This window comes from Ochotona curzoniae, unplaced genomic scaffold, assembly GCF_017591425.1.
Source record: "Ochotona curzoniae isolate NIBS_2020 unplaced genomic scaffold, NIBS_Ocur_1.0 scaffold_2453, whole genome shotgun sequence".
In the NCBI taxonomy this organism is placed as follows: domain Eukaryota; kingdom Metazoa; phylum Chordata; class Mammalia; order Lagomorpha; family Ochotonidae; genus Ochotona; species Ochotona curzoniae.
Window position 1 is genome coordinate 16,343,231 of NW_024467094.1, and position 27,665 is coordinate 16,370,895.

The following is a 27,665-nucleotide window of genomic DNA, read 5'->3' on the forward strand; positions in this document are numbered from 1 at the left end:
CGTCTTGTCATGTGGCATCAGGAGCAGAGCTGCCTGCCAGGGTCTTGCAACTTTGCACCTCTTGCCTGTGGCTGGGCAGCTGTGAAGGCTGTGTCTGGGTCTGCTCACGACCCCTGGGTGGACTAATGGCCTCGGGCCAGGCACTGATCAGGTCACTGAATCCCAAGACCACTCAGAGGCTGGTATCCCACTCCGACCCTGCCTCACAGAGAGAGACAGCCAGGTGTGGGGAAGAGGGACTGCAGAGTGTCTGCAGCTGGTACAAGGCAGAGCCGGCATCCCAGCAAGTCTGTAGCAGTACACAGTGGCCAGGAGCGCCGTGGGGTCTATTGGGGGTGCGCAGCCTGCTATGGGTAGAGGGCAGGGACCCCCGCGCCTCCCTCCACCTGCCCGCCCCGCCTGGCGGGGCTCCCGCCAGGGGCTTGGCGGGGACGGCGGCGCCTGGCGGCGGCGGGGATTTGGCGGCGCCCCCTCAGGGCGCGGGGCTGCCTCCTTCCCGGCATGCCCCGCTCGCTGGGCCGCCCGCGGGCCGGACTTCGCCATCGCGGGCGCCGCGGGGTGCGCTCCGAGCCGTGCCCGGAGGTGGGTGCGCCTGGCGGGGGGCCCGTCGGGCCGGGCTGGGCCGCTGGCGGAGGGTGCGGGACGGGGAGTGGGGAGACCCCAGCTGCAGCCCGGCGCTCACCAGCCCGTCGGGTGGGCGGCAAAGTTTTGGAGGCGCGAGGTGGGGGTGGGGGAGGACGGCGCTCGGGGCTGGACAGGATCTTGGGTCTGTTCGGATCCTGGGGTTGGAACCGGACAGGGGCTGGGGTAAGGAATCGGGGTGAAGGAGAGCAAGAGAGGGACCCAGGCAAACGGCACCGGGAAAGACTCCCTGCAGGGAGGGAGGCGCACAAAGAAGCCGCCCCGCGGCGGGGTGCGGGGCTGCCTGCGCTCGCCCTGGGCGCCCCCGTGCTCGGTCCCGAGTCGTGAAGAGAGCAAAGGGGACGGAAAGTGCTGAGACTCGAGAGGAGGGTAAGGAGCAGTGTGCACAGAAACCTAGATGCGGGAGCTTTTGTCCCCAGTGAGCTCCAGGTGGGGGAGCGGCCTCGTGGGAACCGTCCCCCCACCGCCCAAAGGTCTCCTTGGCACAGGGAGCCAGCCACGTCCCAGTCTGTAACTGGCAAACTCCTATTCATCCTTCAAAACCCAGCCTCAGAAAGGTTTTACCTAGAAAATGCTGGGCAAATGCGGTTATTCTCTGTATCTGCCTGTCCCACCAGCTCTCAGGGTTCTGTGTCTTCCTCATAGGTTCTCCAGAGAGTAACCAGGTGCTGGGGGCAGAGCAGACAACGACACCCACTGGTGACCCGGTGACCCAGAGTTGAGATTAGAGGAGCAGAGGAGATGGGGCGTCCTGGGGGTCAGATTGGGTCCCGAGTTGGGGCACCCTTCTGGTGAGGAAATTGGGGGTGAGATCTACTCAAAAAACATGGAGAGTTTTGTTGTTATTTTTGAGTGATTTTGTTTGCCTGAAACCTGGAGTGACAGAGATAGAAGGACCAAGATGGGTCTTGCTTCTGCTGATTTGCTTTCCAAGTAGCCACAGTGACCAGGGATCGGTCATCTTGAAGCCAGGAGCCCCACACTCCAGGGGGCTGCAGGGATCCAAGGATTACCTTCTGCTGTTTTCCCAGGTCATCAGCAGGGAGCTGCAGCAGGATAACTGGATACTGTTGCTGCAGGCGGAGGTTTAGCGTGCTGTGCCATAGTGCTGCCCCTCAAGGGTGGTGATTAGCAAAGGCAGATTTGGGGCGTGCATCCGATGCGCCTCAATCCTCACCATGCGGCCAGGTCTCTGACTTGGGGGACTCCAGCTCCTCTGTCAGATCCCAGGCCCCACACTCTCTTGTGGCTTCTTTACCAGGTCTGCTCTGGCCTTGTGATCTGTCAAGCTTTAGGCTCATACGGAGGATGTGAGCGGAGCCCTGGGGAAGCATGGAGACCGTGGTGATTGTTGCCATAGGCGTGCTGGCCACCATCTTCCTGGCCTCCTTTGCAGCTTTGGTGGTGGTGTGCAAGCAGCGCTACTGCCGGCCACGAGACCTGCTGCAGCACTATGATTCCAAGTGAGTGGCGGTGGACAGCGCGGGGAGGGCTGGGGTTGCGCAGAAAGAGGGGTTCACTGCTGGGCAGCCACAGCTTGGACCCCTGCCAGGACTCCTTCCCGGTGAAGACCTCAGGGCCCACACGTGCCCCTGATTCCAACTCCCCCCGCCTCCCCCCCATGCTATCAGCAAGAAAGCTCTTTCTGTGCCTTTAGAACAGGTCCACCTCATACAGAGGCAAGGCCCTCCATCCCTGTGTGGGGCCAGCCAGACCTTTGGCAACACGAGTCCAATGCTTGCCTTCTGCCACTTCTGCTTGCCTTCTCAGCAGCAGTGGTGCGGTCCCAGCATGAAGCTATTTAGTGTAGTGTTCTTTAGGATACATTTCATGTGAGATGTATCTTGTTAGCAAAATCCTATTTTCTATTTAGGCATGATTTATGTGGCAGAACCTTGCATGGGTCAAGGCAGCCAAGCCTCGGTCTGTCTGACCTCTCCAGTGTCTGTGACCTGTCTGGTCCATTGCCCCGTTCCTCTGCTCCTGTGCCCTTGGCTTGCCTCCTTGGCTCCCCGGTTTGCCATCTGCCCAACCCTCAGCTGGGCTGGGATCCTGGACAAATGGTCTTTGCTGTAACTGACCGACTTTGTCCCTTCTGGAGGGCGCACAAGCCCGAGAGTGGACAAGGGCAGCAGCAGTCACCTGGCAGTTGTCCCCCAGCAGCGTCTTTCCTTGCAGGCCCATCGTGGACCTGATCGGGGCCATGGAGACCCAGTCTGAGCCATCTGAGTTGGAGCTGGACGATGTCGTCATCACCAACCCCCACATTGAGGCCATTCTGGAGAATGAAGACTGGATCGAAGATGCCTCGTAAGGCCTTGGGGAACCTGGGCTTTGCTGTGGCTCCCAGGGTGGCAGGTGGGATGTCTGGGTGCTGCTAGGCAGCCAGGGGCTCTGTGTCTCTAATTGCTGCTCTCTTGGGCACCACGTGGGGAGATGGCAGTCTAGGACGTGGCAGGGCTTGCCCTTCGCCCTTGCTACCATCCCACTAAGATCTATAGACTGTCATGAAGTTACCCTGTTGTGATTGGATTATCCTTGGGATGCCCATGAATCTGAACTTGGGGCTCAGGGATCTCTCCATGCCCCTGGAGGCTTTATCTTTGGAGAAGCAGAGGCCACTTCCTTTATGCAGTCACTCAGTCACCAGGCACATGCTCCTGCGACATCATGAGCAGGGTGCTGAGCCAGGCTGTGTACATGTTGACTTAATGGGGTAGACAAAATGACACTCATCGTAGGGCCATAGGCTCTGTGGCTGACATCTGTGCTAGTGCAGGGGACATATGGAGGAGGCAGCCTCGTTTGCCTAGGACAGGGAGGGAGGTCAGGGTGGGTTTTCTCAAAGGAATCATGATGCCTTGGATTTGGGTCTTTGTCCGCCTGTTTTTAATGGAGTGATACACAGGTAGAGGTGACTCTTACGCTCTGCATTCTGAGAAACTGCACTTGCCAGTTAGGGGGCCACACAGCCACAGGAGGAGGGTGGGTGTGGCAGGAGAAAGGACCACCTGGTGGAGCTCAGAGTGTGTTTTAGCACCAAGGTCTTACTACTGTTAGGTGGTATCCACCTGTGCCCCGCTTGGCACTAGGTGGGGGGTCAGGACTGGCAACCCGAGGGAGGTGGGTATCTTCTACATTGGCACTGACATGCTCTTCTTGTCTCCCCAGAGGGCTCATGTCCCACTGCATTGCCATCTTGAAGGTAATATCTTCTGGTCTGCCTGTGAGCTCAAACTAGGAGGGGAAGGCGCTAGAACGTCCCGGCATGGGCAGAATAGAAAGGGACCCGGAGGGGCTCGAACCCCCACGGGAGGCTCTCTTCCCATCCCCTCAGCACTTGGCATTCCTGAGGCACCTGTGCAGTCTGTCGGACCTGGGGCTTGGTTTCCTCTGGGCCTCCCATCACAGTGGCCGGCAGGAAAGGCAGCCTTGGGGTTCACTGTGACGGGCCTCTCCAGCTTCACCCAGAGTGTGCCCAGTGCCCAGGCCCTAGGGCTACTGCCTGGCAGAGCAGGATTTCTGCCCTTCCCTGGGCACGTGGCTCCTTCATGGAAAGCTCAGGCCTGTGTGGTGGGCTGAGCTGGGCCTTGGGCCTTCCCCAGCAATCACTGCATCTTCCTTGCCCTCTCTTTGACTGTGAGCGAAGCTCGCCTCCTGGGATAATCAGCATTTAAAAATCTCCAGCCCATGAGTACTCCACCACGAAGGCAGGTTTTTAAAAAGTTATCTGCAGTCTTTGAAAAATTGTGTTTTACATTTGGGATAGATTTTTATAGTCTCAGCATTTATTTTCTAATTGCTGCTCCTCTCCTCTCCTACCTAACAGAATAATATCAGCTATTTGACCAGTTGCAGATTTCATCAGCTAATTCAGTAACATGGAAAGGCACAGCTTTTTTTTTTTATTTCTGTGCTTAATTAGCCAAGATTGCAAATGAGACAACGAGGTCTCCCGTGTCCTCAGGAGGTGGTATTAGGGAGTCCTTTCTCCTGCCCCTTCTGTGGCAATCTCTTGGGGAACAGAGAAATGCCTAGCAGGAAATTGCTGTCTCCAAACCCAGGCTGCCTCATTCATTCTGAGCAGCTCCTTGGACATGCATATGTGGGCTGGAGATGGGGGGGCTCAGGGACTGGCATCTTCCTACCAGGTGTGTCCTGCTCCAGATTTTGCCATCCGCCCTGACCTGCTGGAGCAGGTGGAAGATGCCGCAGCTGGAGAGAGTCCTGTATCCCTCACATCCCAGGAGAGTCCGCCCCTCCTTTTGGATCTCAGAATGTTCTAGTTTGGTCACCTGTGCCCGAGTCCCTTCGTGGGACCTTCATCCTGGATGGGATATTATGCTTTTTTATTCTTTGTTTTTGCAGCCCCAGGGGCAAGGCAGGCAGGCAGGGGTAACTACTTGGCAGGGAAGACATGTGTGTGGACTCTGACATGGGGGAGGCATGGAAATGGAGGGGCTAGGGCTTTGGGGAACGGCCACATGGGTGTGGGTGCTGTGAGAGGTTGGGTGTCAGAGTCTGCCTGCTCGCATCTTGCTGAGGTCCTGCCTTCCTCATCTGGACACGTGTGCCGATACATCCCCAAGGCAGGGGAGCCACTACCCACGGGGAACAGTGGCCCTTGGTGCAGCCCTGGTGGGTCCTCAGGGTGCTCTCCCAGGGAGGCTGACCCGGGAGATGAGCGCTGCTAGGAGAAAGCAGCTCCTCCCCCACCCCAAGTGACCCCTGGAGCCAGAGCACATGGTTTCTCTTAGACGGATTATTCCAGCTTGGGCCTCTCCGAGCCAGACCCCTGCCTCCTGCCCAGTCCCGTGCCTGGCCTTGGCCTGACCCCACGTCATCTCATTTCTGTGATCTTTTCTTGCTTCAGTGCATGTTGTGGGATCCAGGATGGGGCCACAGTTGTGTCTGTGGGGGATGGAGGAGCCAGAACACCCTCCTAACTTCCCTCTTCCTCTCTGCCTTAGATCTGTCACACTCTGACGGAGAAACTTGTTGCCATGACGATGGGCTCAGGGGCCAAGATGAAGACCTCAGCCAGTGTCAGCGACATCATCGTGGTGGCCAAGCGGATCAGCCCCAGGTGAGTGGGCGAAGCCAGGTTCTTACTTGTGGGACTCAGGGCTCAGATATTTGTGGCACCACAGGGAAGTTTAGTGGCTGAGACTCTCAGGGTCTCCCCCAACCCCATTTGCGGGTGCACCCCCCCCCCCACTTGCTGAGGGGCCTGGGGCAGCTTCTTCCAGCTTCGCACTGGTCCTTGGCCCTGACTACTGTTCTACCCAAGCTCTTTCCTGCAGATTCCAGCTGGGGCTGCTTCCTCCCTGTGCCCGAGCCAGCAATCACCTTTCCTGCTGGTGTCCACACACCTTGGCTCCAGGGACCACCTGGCCATGCCCACCTCTGCCTTGGACACTTAGTTTTAGGTACCTGCTCTGGCTGCTTGCTTCCCCTTTCTCAGCCTTGCCAGTGGCTTTCAGGATGGGGTGGGAGGTGAGGCCATGCAACAGTCACACCTCCAGGATTCCAGGCTATCTGCAGAATCCTGTGTGGGAGGCAGGCAGCAGGATTGCGGTCAACAAGCACGCCCGCTCATTTGAGCTGGATTTTGCAAACAGAAGAAAAAGCCCCTTTCTTAGAGAGGAGGGCTGGAGTAAGTATGTGGTGCCACCTGGCGGCTGGCACGCAGCTGTGCCTGAGTCCTCAGATGTGCACCCCGGGCCCCCGGCCTGGCGTGGCAGCCCCTGTGCCTGTCGGGGGTCCTTGCTTTGCTCGTTACTCTGAGCTTGAGTAACTCATGAGAAGCTAGTCCTTCTTTTGCTGCAAGATGAAAACCAGGCGAGTAGAAATGTGGGAGATCCTTGAGGGAATGGATGACTCCATGTACTTGGACTCTGCCCAGAGAACGGAGAATGTGGGAGGGAGACCCGGGCTGGGGCAGTTCTCTGGAATTGCCCGGTGCTGCAGCTGCTTGGTTTCTATCCGCCTAGGATGGCTTCTGACCTGGAGACCTCCCCTCCCAGGCTGTGGATTAACCCCCACCCTACCCCGCCATCCCTGCCTACTGGTTACAGGCAGAGATGTCGCCTTGCGGGTCTACTGGCTCCTTCCTTGTGCCTTGGGCCACCCCAGCAGCCAGGCAGGTTCTTGTGGTTGAGGTCATGAGGCAGTGTCTTAGGGCAGGGAGGGGAGAGGGCCGATTCTGAGATTTCTGAGGGCAAGCAGGATGCACTGTGGGACTCAGGGCAGGGTAAGCCTGTCCCAGTGCTCCCTGGCCCTTCTTCCCAGAACACCTGTCCTACTTCTAGAAGGTTCCCTGCCATAGTGGAGTCCTTGCTTTGCCCTCTCGCCCTCTTCCTTCTTTCTCCTGGCCGTTTCTCGCCCCCGTTGTTTTCCCTGCTCCATTTATTCCACACACTGGGTTGACGGCACATTATTTCAAGGACAGCGGTTTCAGCTCCCAGCAGTGCGGCGCCACCTCTGCCTCCCCTCCCCTAGCTCCTCAGCCCCAAGCACACATCAGAGGGCATCTTTGTCCCAACGCTTCTAGAAATCAAATCGATGCACTTCATTTTCCTCTCTGTCAAGTGACCCATGAGCAGCACCTTGTACCACACACCAGAATGAATTCTAGCACCTTCCTGAACTTGATAAAAAAAAAAAAAAGAATAACCATGTACTGTCACCATTCGGTAAATTCAGTTCCATTTGAATCCAGTTCCATTTGAATCCAAATTAAACTTGGAGCTATGTGTTTTTTAATGCTCTAGATGACTACCTTTAGGCATGCTCCAAAATTTTTTCTTACACTTTAAAGGAGTAAATGCTTACGGTACTTGAAACACTGAAGGAACAGGTGATGTGGGCGGTGGACTCTGCCTCTGCCCCTCCCAGGCCCAGACATACTCAGTGAAATGGTCCATGCCCCTCCAGATGCCTGCCCTCTGCCTTCTACAGCCTGTGGGATCCATCATGCTGTGTGTCAGGTTTGCCTGGTTGCCTTTGTGGCTTAAGTGCAATCTTTTTATTATTATTTTGAAATATATTTATTCTTATTGGAAAGTCAGATTTACAGAGAAAAGAAGAGACAGATCTTCCATCCATTGGTTCACTCCCCAAGTGGTTGCAATAGCCAAAGTTGAACTGATCTGAAAGCAGGAGCTTCTTTTGGGTCTCTCACATGGGTGCAGGGTCCCAAGGCTTTGGGCCGTCCTTGATTGCTTTCCCAGGCTACAGGCAGGGAGCTGGAAGGGAAGTGGAGCAGCTGGGATATAAACTGGCACCTATATGGGATCCTACCACAAGCAAGATGAGGACTTGAGCCGCTAGGCTACTGTGCCAGGCCCTCAGGTGCAGTCTTGAGCACCATGCAGAGGTTGCTTTTTGAATCCCCTGGGACTGAAACAAATCTAGCAAGCAGAATATACCATGCCCCGAGCCTGGCATCTCTGTGGTGGGCACCATCGAAGACTGGGGCCCGAGGACCGGGCTGGGGGAAAGGGAAAGGAGACTGAGAAACATAGGAGACTGGGAAAGCAGGATCTGAGCCTTCTGTCTCCCCTCAGGGTGGACGATGTGGTGAAGTCCATGTATCCGCCGCTGGATCCCAAGCTCCTGGACGCACGGTGAGGGGGTGGGCCGGGGAGCAGGTGCTCAGTTGGGCCCATTGGACTGTCTAGCTGGCTCCTGGGGGCTTCCCTGGGCTTTGGGTTCTGCCAGCAGGTGTGAGTGGCCCCGTGGGCCAAGCCTGGCCATGTGAGAGGCCTGCGCAGCTCCCCAGAACTGTGGCCTTGGGAAGACCCTGCCTTGGGGTTTGGGTGCTCATGAAGTGATGTCCAGCTGTCCCGGTCCCACCTGCCTTCCCTGCCCCCATAACTTGCCTCCTCCGCTCCTTGGGCCCCAGAAGCCATCGCTGTGGCTGTGAATGCCACCCAGTAGGGCCTTGGCATCGTGGGGAGCAGAGCAGCGAGAACCGAGAGGACAGATGGATGCACCCCGGCTGTGCTGTCTTCCCCGGACACCCCCAGAAACACTTCTCTTAGGATGCTCCCCTGAAAAAGCCTTCATGGAACATGGAGTTGGTGTTCGTGACTGATGGAAACCTGTGAAAACATAAAGCCTGTACTTCCTGGCTGGGTTTCTGGGACCATGGCACAGATGTGGTGGTCATGGTTGCTGTGTGCCGGGTGGGTCCCGGGCCTGGTGTTCATGGGTTCACACTGTCACGTGTTCCCACGTGTTCCCACCTGCCACATCAGAACTCCAACCTGGCCATGTTTTTTCCAGGCTGAACAGAACTCTTCTTGTGTTGACTTTCAGTTTTCAACTTTTTTTTTTTTAGTTCAATGAAGCAGCCCTAGGTCTCAATTGTTTGGCATCAGAATTGCGGGCAGTGGTTAGGGCTGTGCCCAGCCAGTGGCCTGGCTCCAGGCTGTTTCCCAAAGCAATGTCCTGGGTGGGGGGCTTCCAAGGCCGGCTGTGGAGTGCAGTTTGAAATCAGCTAGGGAACACAGCATTTCTTGTCCTCACCCGCAACTCTGTTGACTGCATGAGTCCGGAGGCAGGCTGCCGTCTGTCCTGTCCCACCTGCTCTCGTGGTCTCCACGTGGCACACCACCGCTCCCCAGGGAGGGCCCCCAGTGGACTGCACAGCCGGGCTTCTGTGCAGAGCTCCTGATCTCCCAGGGGAACATGACCCTGTGTGCCTGTTCCAGGACCACTGCCCTGCTGCTCTCTGTCAGTCACCTGGTGCTGGTGACCAGGAACGCCTGCCACCTGACTGGAGGCCTGGACTGGATTGACCAGTCGCTGTCTGCCGCCGAGGAGCACTTGGAGGTCCTTCGAGAAGCGGCGCTGGCGTCCGAGCCGGAGAAGGTTATGCCGGGCCCCGAGGGCTTCCTGCAGGAGCAGTCGGCCATCTAGTGGCCCTGGGCAGCACCTTCTCCTGTAGGCTCAGCTTTGCTCTGCGGCTCAGGGGTCCAGCCGTGCATGCACAGTGAGGAAGGGGCCAGAGCTGGTCACTGGGCACCTCTGTGGCCGGGGAGTGGCAGTCCAGCCCCACAGCAAGGGGCAGCCATTCTCCATCTTGACAACGGGGCTGAGCCCTTGGCACGGTCTGGTCCTCCTATGGGGTTTTCAGGAAAGCAGTCCCTCTTGAGGAAGCCTGGCTACTCTTAGACACTCCCAAGATGGGGCCCTTGCGGTATGCATTTTTAGAAGAGAGAAGTTCACTGAAGTTAGAAGTTGCTTCTTTTGGAAAGACAAGGACTCTCAGCTGCCCACCTTGTTCCCTTGTGCCACCTCCCTGATCCCTGAGGCCCTGGACCCTCCTCCCACTACAGGTGTAGGTTTCAAGCTGAGCGCTACAACCTGACTGCTTCCATTGTATCATGCATGGCTGCAATTTTGCTTCACTGCCACTAGCTGGATAGTAAATTTGTACTTGTTTCCCTCTGGTGTGTGGTCACTGTGGAACTGCAATGTGTGGGGTCTGGTGGGGGCCCAGGAGCTCCCAGGGTGCCTGTGTGCATCTCCGATCCAGAGGGTCAAAGGGCCTTGGACTTGGGCAGGAGGGAAGGCTCGGCTACGCAGCGGCCTGTCAGCAGTGACATCGGTGAAGAGCCTTCCCTGCCTGGTGAGTTTGTGGGTGTGGAAAGCTGAGTGGGCACTTTCATGACTTTACAACTTAGTGGAACCCGGAATCACATCGGTGAGACCCAGGATGCCTCCAGAAGGCATGACCTCTGCCACTCGGCACACGGGGCACCTGAACCGCTGTGCTGTCCCCCAGGCTCGCAGAGCCAGCCTTGCCTTGGGAGAGGGGCCTGGCATGTAGGCTGCCCTTCTTTGCTGCTGTGCTGTGGCCCACACTTGGACTGCATCCCAGTTCACAATCTCCTCCCTAAGCCATGTCCCTAAGTGAGGCTAGGGAACCAGGATCCCATATTCCCAAATCTAGACTTAGGGCCGGTTTCTCTGTCTGAGGGACACCTGTCGTTGGAGTTTGGCTCCTTCCCAGGAATAGATTCCAGGAGTCTGTTGCTGCCATCCCTGACACATGCTAAGCAGGTGGCTTTCCCGTCCTGCTGGCCAGCAGTGCTTGGGGAATGTCCACACCGTCACTTGCCCTTCCGTTCAGGACCCCCATGCACGGACATCCACTGGTCTGTGTCTGCTGCCCTCCTTCCTCTCAGGACTTTGTTCCTAGTAACTTACTTGCACCCAGCAGCTGCCACACTTGCCCACATGCCCTGTGTTGGAGTTGAGTCCCTGGTCTAGACTGTGGCTCTGAGTTGGCATCTCAGATGCAGAGTTTGATGAAAGGGTTGGGGGAAGAGATTCCAGCCTCCTCTGAAGTGATACCCATGGCTGTTAGCCCTTTCTGAACCCTGGCAAGCCTGGCACAGCTGCTCCCTGGAGCTGCCCACCCTTCCGGTAACAGGAAGAGGTTGCTGAAGGCCTTGGTGGTGCCCGCAGGGTTTCTGACAACAGCCTCTCCTATGCTGGAGCCAGTGCAGCAGCATCAAGTCCTGATGGAGTTCCTTAGGAATTCTTCAGTGTGACGACAGAATTAGGTTTATAATTGGGCTCATTGACTGTGTGAATTTCAACAGCCGACTCAACTGCCCTGGTCCTTAGTTGGTTCATCTGCAAAATCGAGGTCTCCATCACTGGACTGTCATGTCAACCCAACAAAATGGGTGTGTGAGCTGCACAGTCATGCTCCTGGTTCAGATGAGCCAGTGTTGACCCCTCCTGTCTCCACCTGCTCTGATGTAGGTGACACAGGAGGTGCTGCCCCGTCACTGTGGTCTTGTCTGTGGGCTCTTAAATTGCTGCAGGAGTGAGAGTGGCTAGGCCTTGTCCCCACCCCACTCCAGGAATGCCGACCACACACACACATTCCAAGCTCCGGCTCTTATCAGTGTGCAGGGCTTCGTTGTGCAACTCACATTCTTCCCAGCAAAGGCCCAGGACGTGGTCCAGCTCACGGAGCTCCCAGGAGGAGCCTGTCTGCGGGGGCATCTGGCTTGCCCAGTGCTTACCGTGACTCAACCTATTCCAGGAGGTTCCTTAAGTGTCTGTGTGGCCACATGAGCCTGCTCCCATGGGAAGAGCTTTGGGGTTTAAGGTTCTGCGTTTCTGTAGGAATTTGGGAATTTGAGGAAGGCCTCAGAGGAGAAATTCCTGCCCATTTCCTCCTTTGCCTGTCTGTGGGGGAGGGCCTGGGATGTGGAACACCAGGCACAGTCCCTACTCCTTTGGAGCGAGCAGCTGATGTAAGCAAGGTCACGACCGTGGGCTGTGGTGAGAGGGTCCTGGGGGCCAGAGCAGGGAGAGGGCAGACTGGGGAGAGCCCGTGGAGGAGCCGATAACCCGTGGGAGACTTCAGGATTGCTCTGGGCACACAGGGAAATGGGGCTCGCTTGGGAAATGTGGCAGCACGCATGATGCAGCTGAGTGTGAATGCACCCCGCTGCCAGCCTGCCAGCCGGAGGAGCTGTAGACACCACGCTGGGACTGGAGGCCAGCTGGGCCACTTGCTGGGACTGGGGAAGCAGGGGCCAGGCCCCAGGCCGGGGGATACCTGAGCACAGGGGCTGCTTCTGAGAGCTACCCACAACGTCTCCATGCCAGACCTGCTGAGACGCACTGGAGAGATCTGAAGAAGAAACAGCCCTTCCTGTGTCATCCTATCGATATTTTAATCATTGTCATCTTCCAGTTTATGAGTCTGAAGCCCAGAGAGAGAGAGAGAGCAGTAACATTCCAGGTCTTCCCCGTTCGTGAGAATCCGAGGAGTGTCAGCTCTACAAACCTGCGCTTGAGCTCACCGCTCCCTGCGGCTGGCTGCAGGGGCTACGGCTGTCCCCGCCGCGGAGGAGCGTGCACACAGGGCCCTTCTGCTCTCTTCTAATGCTTCTCATGCAACAAGAGGCCGTGACCCATACATTTGTTCCATAGCTCCCTAATTGATTATAACCCACAGGATGAGAGAACACGGGTCCAAAAATGAGGGCCGGGGCATGGCGGAGAGGTTTTCTTTTCATCCAAAATGAGCTCATTTCATCTCCTTTAAGTAAAACATTGACCAGAATAGTGGCGAAAATGTATGGTGCCCAATGGGAAAATTAACATGTGACATGACTGGTTAGTTCAAGTATCATCGGCTGAGCATCTTGCTGGATTAGGCCCAGGGATGAATGAGCATACAGCGCCTCTCCTGAGGCAGATATAACCAGGGTGGACAGAAGCCCAGTAAGAGTCATTTTCAGGTCTGTGGGATAAGGGCAAGGGCCGGGAGAGGGCCACCAAAGCCAGCTCCCAAGAACTGTCAAGGAGATGCCAGTGTCAGAAGAGGGCTGGGTAGGGCCTTCCAGCTGAGAATAAGAGGATTTAGGATGGGCAGTGTGTGCAGACGTATCACTTAAGATCTACAACCAAGAACCTGAGGTGAGTAACTTTATGAAGACAAAAGGTTGATTTTAGCTCCCTGGAGGTTCAAAAATCCAAGACTGCGTGGCTCATCTGGCCAGGCTGGCAGAGCATGGCAGAGGAAGGTGCGACCACACAGCCCTGCAGAAAACAAATTTGTGTTGGGCTCTGTTTATGCTTTGCTAACAACCTTCTCTTGTGAGAACCCCCTCTCAAGGGCATGTCTCCCAGGAACCCAAGGAGCTCTACCCTGGGAGATCAACTCCTTTGTGCATGCCTCTGGGGGACAGTCCCCACCCAAACTATTATGGCACTGCAGCAGCAGAGGCTACGTGCCACACCACGCTTGGGACACTGCAGCTGGGCCTATGCTGCCAGTGTCAGACAGGGTGCAGGGTGGGAGAGTGCTGGTAGCCCTGGAGAATCTCATTTCCTTGCAAAGGCCTGAGCTTGTCTACTAGGAGGGTAGACGTTATTGAAAATCAAAAGGGCTTTTTAATTTTTTTTTTCTCAAGCAACCGGCCGATGACCGCTGCGCCCTCGCCAGCCTTTGTTGCTGTCCTGATCGGGTGAGCAATGACTTGGCATTGTGTTGGTTTATGTCGCCCTGGCCACCAGTGCAGCTGAGCACTTTTCAATGAGTTTATTTCATGTGTCTTTTTGCCCTCTTCTGTTTTTCTCCTGGGGCTTCAGTATTTTATCAGTTCATATGAACTCTTTATTACATTGAAAGTGACAAAATTTTGGTCCCACTTATTACATGCATTCTTCCTGCTCTTGTCACATTCCTATTTAGCTTTGTTTAGAGTGGTTCCCAACATTCAGAAGTTTTAAATTGGGTATAGTCAAATGCATTGATTTTCTTTCCCTTGGTCCATTGCTTTTTTTTTTTTTTTTGCTTAGAAAATCCTTTCTCATCCCCAAATCAAATAAACATCACTGAAATGGTTGAGACAGCAGAGGGCCGTGCATGGATGATTAATAATCGCATTTGTAAACTTAGGTGCAATGCAGGAAGAACACGGCAGAGAAGCAGCCAAGCCTTCCTTTACCACTCCAAACTCAAGGTTCAAAGTGGGGTCAGTTAGGGATCCGAGAGCTTGCCGAGAGACGAGTGCTGGGGAGGGGTCTGGCAGAGGTTGTTGGGCACACGGGGCACATGGGAGCAGCACACAGGGAAAGTGACACTTGGCAGGGTTGGGGGAGAGGTGACTGCTGTCGAAGTGCTGGGGACGACTGACAGTGGAAAACCACACCATCTCTGTCCTCATGGGATTATAACTATCAGTCCCTGACAACTCAAACTGCTGAAAAGGTGAAGGGGGCTTTATTTGGGGTCGTAGGAATTGCAGTTTGGATGACATGGCTTCAAGCATCTCAGTGTTCCAGGGAAGGCAGGAAAAGGCAGAGCGTATGGGTTTCTGAATGCTACATGCCAGAGAGAAGGCAAAGGCAATCATATGTAAGCAGCGTCACAACGTCCGTCCAACAAGCGTCTCGGTATTCCGAATGTGTATCTTGAACTTCTGGGCACAAAGCCACTCTCCTGCATTCCAGCCGCTGTGGCCACAGGGTGAAGGTGGCTGAAGCGCTCATCCAGGTGGCAGCTGGCATCAAACATGTGCCCCGCTTTCTAATGGCTTCCTGGCTGCATTTGGCAAGGCTCTGCCAATGTTGCTTTCATCGTAATTGTCCGTTTGCTTTCACATCATAGGGTGAGGGAAGACAGCCATTAAACAAATGGTTTAACTAAATAAATCTTTTGAAAGTATTCAAAACGATGGGATTTTATTTATTCATTTGAAAGGTAGAATGATAGGGGCTGGTGCTACGGTGTCATGGGCTAAGCTTAGCCTAGCATCAGCTGTTAGAGGTATGTGGGCGAGTGAACCAGTGAATGGATGGTCTCCCCCTCTCTGTCTTTCAAATAAATGTGTGCATAAATGTTTAAAAAGGCAATATTCCTAGGTGTGGGTGTGTGCATCGACTTGGGAATAGGGATCACGGGTACAGCAGACACTGGGAGAGGGTCAGGTTGGTTCATTCACATTTGAGATGCTCTTGAGCTGGATACAATGTCCGGATTCAGAGAAGACTGAAGACTTGTTGTGAGTCTTAGAGTGACTACCGTGCTAGGGAGGGGACCGTGAGGAACTCCAACATCAAGCACCTCTTGGGCCAATTCAACGCTCCGTTATTTTGATGGCTAAATGAAATACCACATGCTGAGTACCCGTGCTTAGTGGGGACTTGATCAGAAGTGATGTGTCTCCCTCCGCCTTCTCTTTTTACTCTGCTCAATTTATTTTATTCCTGTCTTTCCTGGTTCCTTATATTTCACCCGGAGGTTCAAATCTAATTTTTCCAACTTGAGATGCTCCACAGATCTCTGAAGCACGCACCAGGCATATGCAGCTTTCCTCCGCGCTCCCCCTAAGTCACAGCTGTGGAGACAGATTCTAAGCTGCCCGCCGCTGACCGAGGGCACTCCAGCCTCGGTGTAACTGATCGATGGTCAACACTCAGAGAACTGATTTTTCTTAGCACATACAGCAGTACCTCCTGGACCATCACACCACAGAATGATAACCACATCACCTTGCATTTCCAGAACTGCTTGAGTGTGTGTGTGTGTGTGTGTGTGTGTGCGTGTGCGTTTTCCATAGAATTTGCACAATGATTATCTCAGCTATTCATCACAGGATTTCTCATTATGAAGTGCATTTGCATGTTTTATTTACCTGTAATCCTTTCTCCGCTGCCAAGACAATAGCATTTGCAGCAAATGTCTGTACGGGCAGCTTACAGAGTTACTCCAAGCTCTTTCTCTCTTGTTGTTCCTAGTTCATTTTTAAATCATGAGTCTTATCTTCCTCACCAGATCCTCTCACATGCTGCAGCTACTCTAATTGTGATTCTGTGCGTTCTCTCTCTCTTCCTGTTTGGCACCTGCCCTTCTTCATCGCTTCTCACTAGTCCCAAGCCTTCTGACCCCAAGCCCTGCTGTGGCTGCACACTGAAGGGCTTGCGGTTCTTCCAACTCCTCTTCACCTCACACTTCAGGAAGCATCCTGCTGCCTGGAACTAAACACTGATGCAAGACAGCCTCCTTCCAGAAAACCTTTCCACAGAGCTCTCTCTTCCTGCCAATCTTGTCGAATGGGAGAAAAAGTCACTCAGGAAGTAAGGCACAAATGCCAGTCTGCTGCTTCCTCACTGTGTCCTGAGGCATATGGCTTAACCGCTCGAGTTTCGGGGCTCTTGTCCACAAAGTGCGCATGCGTGTGTGTACATGCATGTTCCAGTTGAGGGACCTGGTGTTTGCAATGCACCCAGCCCATTGCTCTAAGCCCAGTGCTCATATCCTTCCAAGCGTCACACATGTCCTCATGATGCTTCACGTGTCTTCCAGCTCCAAGCTCCCAGATGAGCGTCTGTGTCCACCTGCAGCAGGGGTGGCACAGTCGCTGGTCCACCTCGGCGCAGGCTGAACCTCAGCCCTGTGCACACACGCCTTTCCAAGTCCCCAGCACTGTCTCCCAGTGAGTGCATCTTATTCCCCGTGAGCGTTGCTCTCCAGCCCACTGTCTGGCTCAAAGCTGATGGTGCATGGAAACATGACAGCTCCCACACTGCTTCCTCTGCTTGTTCTGCCTCGGTTACTCTTAGGGTGACCTGGTGCCTCAAGGTCACCCAGCATGGCATCCATAGCCTCACCCTGCTGAAGGCCTGCTGTGGTAGGACCTGGCAGCAGAGGGCTCCCACTCTTCCTGGATGCCTCCTCTGTTTCCTAAGCACATTATTATTCCCTGGGCTGCTTCTCCAAGGTTTGTTTGGTCACAGAGAGCTCAAAGAACATGATCGCCTGATCCTGTGCCCCAGGGGTATGTTCTTGACTTTTATAGCTTTGTCCTTTCTGGAATTATGCTCTGTTCTTCCTCCTCCAAGGCCTTCCTTCTCGCTTTCTCCAAGCAACCTCGGAGCCCCTGATGGGGAGCTAACAGCCATCCTCACCGGGCCCTGCCTTCCTCTGAGCCTTCAGTGCTGCCAGCCCCGCAGCTGCCCTCTGATCTCCTTGCATTCCCGAGCAGCCTGTGCATGGAGCCCTCCTCTTTTTCTTTCTTTTTTTAAAATATTTATTTATTTTTATTGGAAAAGCAGATATATAGAGAGGACGAGCCTTTGTCCTATGGTTCACTCCCCAAGTGGCTGCAATGCCCGGAACTGTGTCGATCCGAAGCCAGAAACCAAGAGCTTCCTCCAGGTCTCCCACGTGGGTGCAGGATCCCAAGGCTTTGGGCCGTCCGAGTGCTTTCCCAGGCCACAGGCAGGGAGCTGGAAGGGAAGTGGGGCCACCGGTATTAGAATTGGCGTCCACATTGGGATCCTGGTGAGATCAAGGAGAAGACTTTATCCTCTAGGCTATTGCGCTGGCCCTGGAGCCCTCCTCTTGATGCCGCTCAGTCTTCTCCAAATGCCAGGGGTCCTGTTTGTGTAGGCTTTTCACTAGGCATCTTTGATCATCTCAGAAGTCACTTCTGCATCGGCCCCTCATGGTTACCAATGTTCTCTCTGCTTTCCGCAACTGTGATTGTCTATTTTGCTCCTTGAAACTTTCAGCTTTGGACCAGTGCTGTGCGTAAAGCCACCAGCTGCGATCCTGGCATTCCATGAACACCAGTCTGAGCCCTGGCCACTCCACTTCCGTTCCAGCTCCCTGCTAACAGCCTGGAAAGCAGCAGAAGGCTCAAGCGCTTGGGTCCCTGCCACCCATGGGAGAGATCCTGATGGGGTTCCTGGCTTTTGGCTTTGATTTCTCACAGCCCCAAACTTTGCAGCTCCAATAGATGGAAGATTTCTGCGTGTCTCCCTCCCTCTCTGTTCTGCCTTTTAAATCAGTCAATTCTCTGTCAAGACCGGAGCACCAGCTCTGCTCCCTGTTTTCTAAGTTAGAACAATGAGACTCAGCAAAGAGGCAAATGGAGGCCTAGGAAGGCGCAGCTATTAAGAGAACACATGCCAAGGGATGCCAAGCTCACTGCTGGTCCTCAGAGGGACAGCTGAGGAGTGTGCCGAGGGCAAGGGCTGGATCCTGCCCTCCGCACGTGAGCAGAGTACCCCCAGAGTGAACCTGTGACCTGCCCTGCGGGCCGCTTGGATGTTTCGGAATGGCAGGTCAATCACTGTGTTTGTTTAGTTTTCGGGTGTCAACCAGGGAGTCTGGGAACAAGGGTCCTTTGTACGCGTGCAGCATACAAGGCAGGTAGTCTCTTTCCGATGGATTTCCGGTTTGAACATGCCTTTTAAAGCTGTGTGTTCATGAGGGTGAGGATGGAAGTTCCAGCCACCAGGCCACATTCTACCATTCCTTCCAACGCTATGCTTGGACTCCCCGCACAGGTGGGATGCATGGGCTGTGTGTGTGTGCTGGGGGTACGAGCTGGTGCGTGCCTGAGCGCCGAGACCTCTGCTGTTGGGCAAGCGGCAACATTTCTCCTTTCCTCCTTGCCTTTAGAAATTCCACGCAGGTTCCCTCTCCCTGAAGCATTTTTTTCCTTTGTCCTGGCAGTCACCCGCTCACCTTCCCCTTGAGGACAGGGCTCCTGGGATCAGAGTCTGGAGCCAGAGGAACCACTTTCTCCAAGGACTTCCTGCCCCTGGGTGCAGTAGGCCCCACCTCCCCTACTATCTCAGTGCAGATCAGCGTTGGACTGGTTCAGTTTGTGCTTCCTTCTAGAAGAGTCATACCCTTGTCTGCATAGCTGAGGTTCTCCTGTGAGACCTTGTCACAGCCATGGCTGCAAGCTTCAGTGTGTACACATGACGCTCATTGTGATATCCAATTTGGAGTGAGGGTGAAGAGGGCCCACCTGTCCCTCATGGCTTGATCTGAATTGTGCAATACCACCGGCAGGAAAACCTTAGCCTGAAGCTGGAGTGAACTTGGTGTCTGTGTCCTGGCGTGCTTAAGGCTGCTACCTTGAGCTCCTTGGGGCTTGAGGAGAGCAGGGCGCCTGTGTGCTAAGAGCTGTCATGACATCATTAAAAACAAAGGTAAGCTCCTGTGTCCAGAAACACAAGGTCCACTAAGGACAGTAAAAGGGAGGTCATGTCTTCATGGACATGCTGGGGCTGACAGAGGTGTGAGGACACGGGGGCTTAGGCGTGGGTCGCCCTGTGCAGAGGGGGCTGCCTCGAGCACCTTGGGTGCGCGGTTTCCTTTCATCTGCACACAGCTGAGCAGCCTGTGACACTGATAAGGTGACTCCCACCCAGAGCGGGGGACACGTGCCAAGATCCCAGAGTAACTCGGCAGCTCAGTTAGCTTGAGAACCCAAAGGGTAGCCCAAATCCCATTTTCTGGAATTTTCCTCCATCTTATGCTCTCCCTGGTCTTCGAAAGGACCAACCTGCACGTGGTCCCTGGGTGAGCGGTGTAGTCCTCTTTGGAAGGGGTTGACCCTGGGAGCACAGCACTGCCCCCTGCTGGCTGGATCCACGACTGTGACCCTGGGTAGCCTGCCCCTTTCTGAAGCACACAGACAACAGGTGCTGTAGCCCGCACAGCGTGCAGCACTCGAAGAGGGGACGATGCATATTAAGAAGCAAGAGGATTTTGAAAGAGGAGCAAGTCAGAGGGTTCCTCTTACAAAGGAACAACTCAGCCTTTCCCAGCAGCTTTTATTCATTTGGGGAACCTTCTTTCACATCAGCTTCATTCACCTGTGGGGCTTCTGTTTCCTGACTGATGACCCTCCCAGCCAGGAGGCCCTCAGGTGGATCATCACCAGCCCAGACAGGAGAGCAGAGCTCGTGCCCAATTACCGCAGGACTGCGTGCTGCCCGGGGCTGCTGCCTTGCCGGCCATGGACCTGGTCCACGACTAGGCCTCCCTCACAGCCTCCACTCCCAGGCTGGGCCTTGGTCTGTCTGCCCTTCCTTCCCTGGCTGCTGCAACCTTCCCTGAGGACTCTGACCCCAGATGTGTTGCCCTAAGCACAAGCCATGCCTCGGATGGCCTTGGCTTCTGGCCAGCTGCTGTCTGGCACGCTGCAGCAGAGTATATTCTCCAAACACTTAGCTTCTGCCTATGGCAACAGGAGACTTGGGGACAAAGTTCAGAGCACAGCCCTACCCTGAAGGTGGGGCTGGGTGCAGCCACGTCGGCAGGCTGCCAGCTGCCAATAACGACCCAGGACACCTGGAAAGCAGCATCCAGGCAGAGCCAGGACCCAAGTTCACATTTTTTTTTTTCCCCTGACCCAGCCCCTGTCCATGCTCCTTGTGCAGTAGACACTGTGGATGGGAATCCCTGCTGTCCTGGGAGGCAGAGTTGGCACTTCATGCTTCATGGTCGTTCATCCTCAGGGCTTCTCCAGAGCTCCCTTCAGATCAAACACGTGAGCACTGCAGGCTGTCCTGTGCTGAGAGGCTGCCTTCGCGCCGGGGCTGGCAAGGAGCATCCCAGCCACGCGAGTCCAGCACCCTTGCCTCCCAGTTCATGCTGGGCTGGGGTCCTCTCTGCCTGGAACCCCTTTCCCTGCCGCTCAGTTCTTTCTCATGGCACATCTCAGGTGTTGCCCAGTGTGATGGCAGCTGACATCCACATACGGGTGCCGCATGTTCCACGCGATTATTCACGACCTCTTCCATCTAGTAGTGCAGGTATCCGTGTTATTCCAATTTTGCAAGTTAAAAAAAAAGTGAATGCCAGAGACTCTAAATATAACCAGTTCATGGTGGCATGGTTATTGAATGGCAGACCTGGGATTGTTCCCAAGTGTGTCTCCAGATGTAGAAGTTGTCAGCATGGAGCCGAGAAGGAGCCTGCTTCAGGTTCAAATCCCGGCCCCATCACCGAGGGCTTTGTGCGCGTGAGAGGCGGTTGAGACTTTCTCAAATTTGGAACCATCAGTTGCATCAACCAATAGAATCTATGTAGATGTATCAGTGTAAATATAAAAATAGAAAGCAATAGAGATGTGAAATTATAGCAGAGAGCAGGACATGAGATCTGGAATGGGTTTTAAGAACCTGGCGTATTGCCGCGGGGAAGGCCGACTGGTGACACCTGTGGCTGTCATCTTGGAGCAGGAGGATGTCCCGCCCTAGGAATGAACCCCTCACAACCTCGGCCTCCCTGAGTTATGTACCTCTGGATCTATTTCACATGAGGCAGAAATAAACATATTGGCTTAAGCTGCCCTTCCACGCGGTCTCGTCTAATCCTAACTGACAGCATTACAGAATCAAGGTCAGTAAATGTCGTTGGGTTGAAGGCGGCTTGCCCAGAGAAGAAGCCCGGCCTGGTGTTTCCTGCCGCTGTAGGGGTAGGCGAGAGATGCTGGGGTTTTCACAGTGAAACTTGACTGCCTTCTCATGTCTGGTGAGTGTGGATGGACCTGCCTCTAGCAGTGAGGGTCATGGCTGGCACCGGGGGCTGGCGGCTAGGAACCTGGGTTGTGGCTGGCACCGGGGGCTGGTGGTCAGGGCGGCTCGGCCCACTCCTCGCCTGGCTGCTCTGTGGGCAGAGCTATGCTTTGGATCCAAGCGGGAAGTCTCTGCCTCAGGCTTGTCCTCTGAGCTGTGAGCCCGTGGGCCCGCGAGACCCCCGGGGGACCTCTGTCGCTGTTCTTGCTGCTGCCACTGGCCTGTTTTGAAACGGATAGCCTTTTCTTTTCCTTCAAAAGTTCACTCCCCCTTCCGCTGCCTTTCCTTTGAAGCATTTCATGCTGAAAACAATTTGAAAGATCAGACAAGAATAGCAAGGAGCATAATGAATACCTATTTATCCACCATTAAGCTTTATCAAATCCTCACATTGTCATATTTGCATCTGATCTCATTTAAAGAAGACAGCTTACTGAGATGATTGAGGTTCCCTGCGTCTCCCCATTCCTCTCCTTCCTCCTCAGAGGGAAATAGCACCACGAATCCAGAGTTTATCATTGCCATCTATGTTTTTATGCATTGGTTGCATATTTATGTCTCCATTAATACAATGTACCGTTGCTCAGTAGGGTTTTCAGTTTTCCATAGACATGGTAGCCTGTTCCACTGATCATGGGAATTCCACTGTATAAATATACCACAGTGTTTCTCTTCCGCTGATGGATGTTTAGGCGATTTCCTTGGTTTCTATTTTAGAACTTGGTCAGTGCTGTGATGAATTCCAGCACTGTGCTCCCAAGGCACATGCAAGACAATTTCTTTAGGACAAACGTGTCAAATCTGGCCACCACTTATTTTAGTCTGGACCATGAATTAGGAATCGCTTATACACTTCTCTTGAACTTTCATAATTGTGGTAAAATATGCACCATTTAATGTAAATGCAATAGAAATATGTACTTATGCACTATTTTCACTAAACAATCTGGCAGAGTTCTGTGCATTACATTGTGCCGCCAGCACTATCCCGTCTGCGCAGCTTTTCCACTGGGACCCCTGCAGCTAGGAAGTGGTCACTCCCCTGCATCCCGGTCTCTCTCCCCATCCTGGCCCAAACCACGAGCCTTGCAGGTGGAGGCTGAACATGCTATGCTACAGTGCCAGGCCCTTTTCTTTGCAGTAGTAGCTGTACTTATTTTTTTGAGTACAGTTTGATAATTTGATGCATGTATATATTGTGTACTATTTTTTGAGAAATTTATTTTCAGAGGAAGAGATGGGGAAAAGAGGGAAAAAAGAGATCTTGTCTGTTTATTTCACTCCCCGATTGCCTTGAACCACAGAGGCTGGGCCAGGCTGGAGCCAGGAGTTAGGAACTCAATCCAGGCCTCTCCGTGGGTGGCAGAACCCGAGTGCTTGCACCATCGCTGCTACGTCTCCGGGTGTGCATTGTCAGGAAGCTGGAACTTAAACCCAAGCACCCAGATGGGACATTAAGTTTTCCCAAGAGGCCTAGGGACTGCTGCGCCAAACACCTGCCCTGTCCGTGATGTAATAACTTAGATCAAACTGACCTTTACAGGGTATTTTGTGCTCTGGTGCTTCTTCATCGCAGGTTGGTAGGGTTTGATCTGTCCGAAGTTCAGCTAAGCAACTTGACCCCAAGCTGAGGGCTGGGCCTCGCTCTATGCCACTCGCTTCTCTTCCTCCTTAACTTTGTAATGGTGGGGGTGAGGGGAAACAGGGAAGGAATGAAGCAGCTCAACAGGCTAATCATCCACCTGCAAGTGCTGGCACCTCAGAAGGGCACGGTTCGTATCCTGGTTGCTCCACTTCCCATTCAGCTTCCTGTTTGTGGCCTGGGAAAGTAACAGAGGATAGCCCAAAGCCTTGGGACCCTGCAGCCACATGGGAGACCCAAAGAAGCTCCTGGCTCCTGGCTTTAGATCAGCTTAGTTCCAACCATTGTGGCCATTTGGAGAGTGAGCCAGAAGATAGAAGAGATCTGACTTTTTTTTTTCTCAAAATCTGCCCTTCAAATAAAAACCTAAATCTTTGAAAAAAGAATTTGTAACGGGACCAAATTTTTTTCCATAGCGAAGGGTGGAAGTTCATCAGGTTAGGGCTGGGGGCTGCAGCACACTGTGAAACTCCGCCTGTGTTGTGTAAACACCCTACCGTTCAAAGCCTAGACAAGCACAAATATCAAGGGCTCTGGAAGTACACTGTCCCCTCTGCAGCTGTGGGGAGGGGTGGATGGCACACTTCATTCCAGGAGACTGAAAATGTGAGACCAAGTGTCCAATCTGCCACATCCATCAACCATTTTAACCTGAGGACCTTTTCTTGAAACAACATGATGCAGAATTCCCTTATCAATTACCGAGAGGGTGAAGCTGCACTGGGTGGGCGAGGGCAGAGCCTAGCTGGCCCCAGGGACTGCTGCTGGACAGCCGGTGCTCCGTGGGCTGTCCACTTCCAGCAGCCTCCTTCCTGCAGGACACGGGACAGATGTAATGCTGCCCAGAGCCGGTGTTTTCTCAGGGCCACATCTCAACATGTGGCCTGCAGGGGCTCCCTCCCAATGCCAGACTCCATGCTGGACTGCTGGCAACATCAGGCCACAGGGCAGCCACCTTGGTTTCTTGCATTGTCGGCCCCAATTGCTGTAACTCCTGCCCTTGTCCGTCCTGCCCCTTTGCCCTGGGGCCCACCTGGCTCTCAGGCCTCAAAGTCTTTGCTTGCGAGGATGACAGCTTTTTGATCGCCATGGTCTCAGCTGCACCTTGTAAGCAGGCAGCCTGGTGGCTGTTTCCAGGTCTGAGCTACAGCTGAGCCCCATCCCAAGGGGCCTCGGTCTGGTCCTTTTCTACCTTCCACGTGTGTGAGACGTGCACCAGAGGCGCCCCATGCCCTAAGACTTCTAGGATTGCTCCCAGCAAGTTCCAGCTCCTGAGAAAGGCCAGCCGCTGTCCCTGCCACAAGGCTTCCGCTGTCAGCCCCACTTGCTCCAACCGCAGCTGTCTCTGCTTCCAGAACTCAGCAGAGCCATGTCTATTTCCCCGCTGGATTGCCCTGCAGTAACGTCGTCTTTTGCCACCTGACAGTATTCTGGACTTCTGTTCTTGGGATCTAATTAAAGCTGCTGATTTAATATGAACTGCCTGGGGAAGTCAGGAGAAATACAGTGGCCTCTTCTGTTCTCAAGGGAAGGGTGGGTGGGTAGAGAGAAGGGGAGAGTCTACAGGGGCTTTGCCTTGAATGCATGCAAGCTGCAAATACTCGTGACGGATCCGTTACGCACAGTGTCGGGCTTAGCACTGAGAAAGGAGTGACAAGCCAGAAAAGACCTCTTCTCTTCCCTACCCACCTGCTGTGAGGCCTTGCCCCCACGTGGACAGGTTTTCCAGGAGCAGCTTGTGCACATCCGGCTACTCAGTTTGGGCTGACTGCTTAGACATGCTGCTGCTGACATTCGCAGCTTTTGCTTGTGAAGTAAGTGCCCTGGGCCTTGAAGGGCTGTCTTCACTCCAAAGTCCCAACCCCTCCACCACGACCCCTGCTTCTCATCCTTGCCCTGAGGTGGATCTGGTTTGTCTCCCTGTCCCACTCCTCCTTTGCCCCAGACCAAGAAGTGGATACTTTCTGAAAGAAGGCAAAGCAACAGAGGCTTTGGATTATAATTAGCTAACCCCAGCGGGGCTACTGCCATCGCCTCTGTATCCATTGACTTCTGTAGATGAGAAGTAACTAAAGCTACCTTCTTGGGAGAAGGTGAGGATTAGCCAGAGGCATGCCCCAGGGCGCGTGGCTTCTGCTTGCTTCTCTTGCTTGTGTCTGCTCTGACTCCTTCCAAGCCCGGAATGCTCTACACTCCTGGCAGCTGGTGGAATTCCCAGGTATGCCTTACCCTGTGCCTGCTGGCAGGGCTGTCTTAGAAGCAGCGTGGGTTCAGTGTCAGCTCTCTGGGTGGGAGTGTTGCCGCAGGAGGCTGGCGATTGGGGTGTCAGGGCTGGGGTGGAGGCTTCAGCGCTCACCGTTCCATCACTCCTCCTGTATACCCAGATGACTGGTTCAGACATTTAGCCTTAGGACTTGGCATTTCAGGCTGTGAGGTCTCTGCATAGCTTAACTTATCTACATTCTTGTTGACCTTTAATCAATAAAAGATGGTCTTGGCTTAAGCATGAGAAATTCTGTTTAACAAAATTGCTTCTCCCCCCACCCCTCCCCCAGACACTCAGGGATAGAATGATGCCTTTCCCCTATAAAACATTTATTTGTGAGAGGGAGAGAAAGGAGAACCAGTGCGATGGGGTGAAGAGAGAGAAACATTTGTATCTGTTGATTCATTCTCCAAATGCTGCAACTGCTAGGGCTGCGGCAGGCTGAAGCCGGGAACCCGGGAGGCATGCCGGGTCTCCTCCGTGGGAGGCAGGATTCCGTGGGCATCTATTAGCAAGAAGCTGAGTGAGGCGCGGGAGACGGAGGGGCTTGGGTGTGGCTGTGGGCAGCTTGCTTACTAGGGCCAACATCAACAATGGCTCTATTTTCCCTTTTGAAGCAGCCAAGAGTAGCCGTTTTCACCTCTCTTGACAGGTCTGTTCTCAGGGGAAGGGGAGAAGAAGGTGCTGGAAGCACACGTTTCTATCCCAGCCATGGCCAGCGCAACATGAACCAGGCTTTAAAGAAGGGATGACGCGTCGTGAGAGAAGTTTGTGAAAGTGGGCAGCCAGGGGAGCCCCCTCTCCGTAAGCATGGGTCAACCCAGGGACAGTTTTAGTGGCTTTTTCATAAGAAAGATACAAGATGTGCGAGCTTTTGTCTGAACTCCCAGGCCTGATGGAACTGAGTACAGCTACCAGAATGCCCACGGCTCCCCAAAACCCCACCATCAAGAACATTCAAACCTGCTGAGACAGTGCTCTGTGAACTTCACCAAAGAGCCGTTCTGCCCAGTCTGCCTTCCCCACCCAAACTGCTACCAGGTGGAGCCTGCTTTCCAACGCTCTGCCGTCTGTCCCTGCAGGCTGTGCCCCCCCGCAACACCCCATTCCATCCTCCCTCCTAGTCTTCTCTCCTTAGAAGCCTAAAATCCACAACCAAACACAAGGGAAGTCTTCGGAAGCAGAGCAGGCCTGGAGATTCGTCTTAGAGCATCGCCTATCCAGCTGGCTTTTAGTGAGAAGAGAACTGCCTGGTTTCAAGGCCCCTACCCCCTATTCCTGCAGGCTCCATCCCCACTCTATCCCGACCACCCCATTTAGTCTGTTATAATCAAGTCTTCTTTGCTTTAACTAATCATTTTCTCTCATTCCTTGAACGCTAAAGTCCTAAAACTCAACCCAGGAGAGAAGTTTTTGAAAGCGGAGGAGTAGGTCAGAGGGTTCCTCTCAGAGTCAAAATGAACGACTCGGCCTTTCCCAGCAGCTTTTATTCATTTGGGGAACCTTGTTTCACGCCAACTTGATTCACCTGTGGGGCTTCTGTTTCCTGACTGATGACCCTCCCAGCCAGGAGGCCCTCAGGTGGATCATCACCAGCCCAGACAGGAGAGCAGAGCTCGTGCCCAATTACCGCAGGACCGCGTGCTGCCCGGGGCTGCTACCTTGCCGGCCACGGACCTGGTCCACGACTAGGCCTCCCTCACAGCCTCCACTCCCAGGCTGGGCCCTGGTCTGTCTCTGCCCTTCCTTCCCTGGCTGCTGCAACCTTCCCTGAGGACTCTGACCCCAGCACAAGCCATGCCTCGGATGGCCTTGGCTTCTGGCCGACTGCTGTCTGGCACGCATTACGCTGTAGCAGAGTGTATTTTCCAGTTTCTGCCTGCGCAGCTTCTAACACCCCAGATCATAACAGATCCTTATCTGCATCTAATGTTCAGTGTCAGCTTTCTGTGTGTACAGTGGCATGGGGTGTGCATGGTGCGTGATGTGTGTGTATGGTGTGACATGCATGGTGTGTGTGTCTAGTGGGAACGTGGCAGAAGCTACCACACATCTTACAGAATCCTAGTGGTGGCTACCAGTGTTCCTGACTCCTCATGGAAGTCTAATGTCCGAACGCAGCTGAGCCCAGGCAGGCTGGGCACTGACGGAGAGACCCTGTGTGGCTCTCAGGACCCAGCACATGAATCAACCAAATCACCAGGAAGAGTTTGAACTTGGGTGACACTTGCCTCAAGCCCTGCACCT

The 27,665-nt window shown here is 54.2% G+C and overlaps 1 protein-coding gene across 1 annotated transcript; it reads left to right on the plus strand.

Moving 5' to 3' along the window:
• Nucleotides 1–507: 507 nt before the first annotated feature.
• Nucleotides 508–10,100, plus strand: TMEM98 (transmembrane protein 98). Its single transcript, XM_041000451.1, has 7 exons — nucleotides 508–582; nucleotides 1,904–2,105; nucleotides 2,821–2,952; nucleotides 3,814–3,847; nucleotides 5,613–5,728; nucleotides 8,211–8,270; nucleotides 9,360–10,100. The coding sequence occupies exons 2-7, from the start codon at nucleotides 1,975–1,977 to the stop codon at nucleotides 9,565–9,567; spliced, it is 681 nt and encodes a 226-aa protein (XP_040856385.1). The 5' UTR covers nucleotides 508–582; nucleotides 1,904–1,974; the 3' UTR covers nucleotides 9,568–10,100.
• Nucleotides 10,101–27,665: the final 17,565 nt, after the last annotated feature.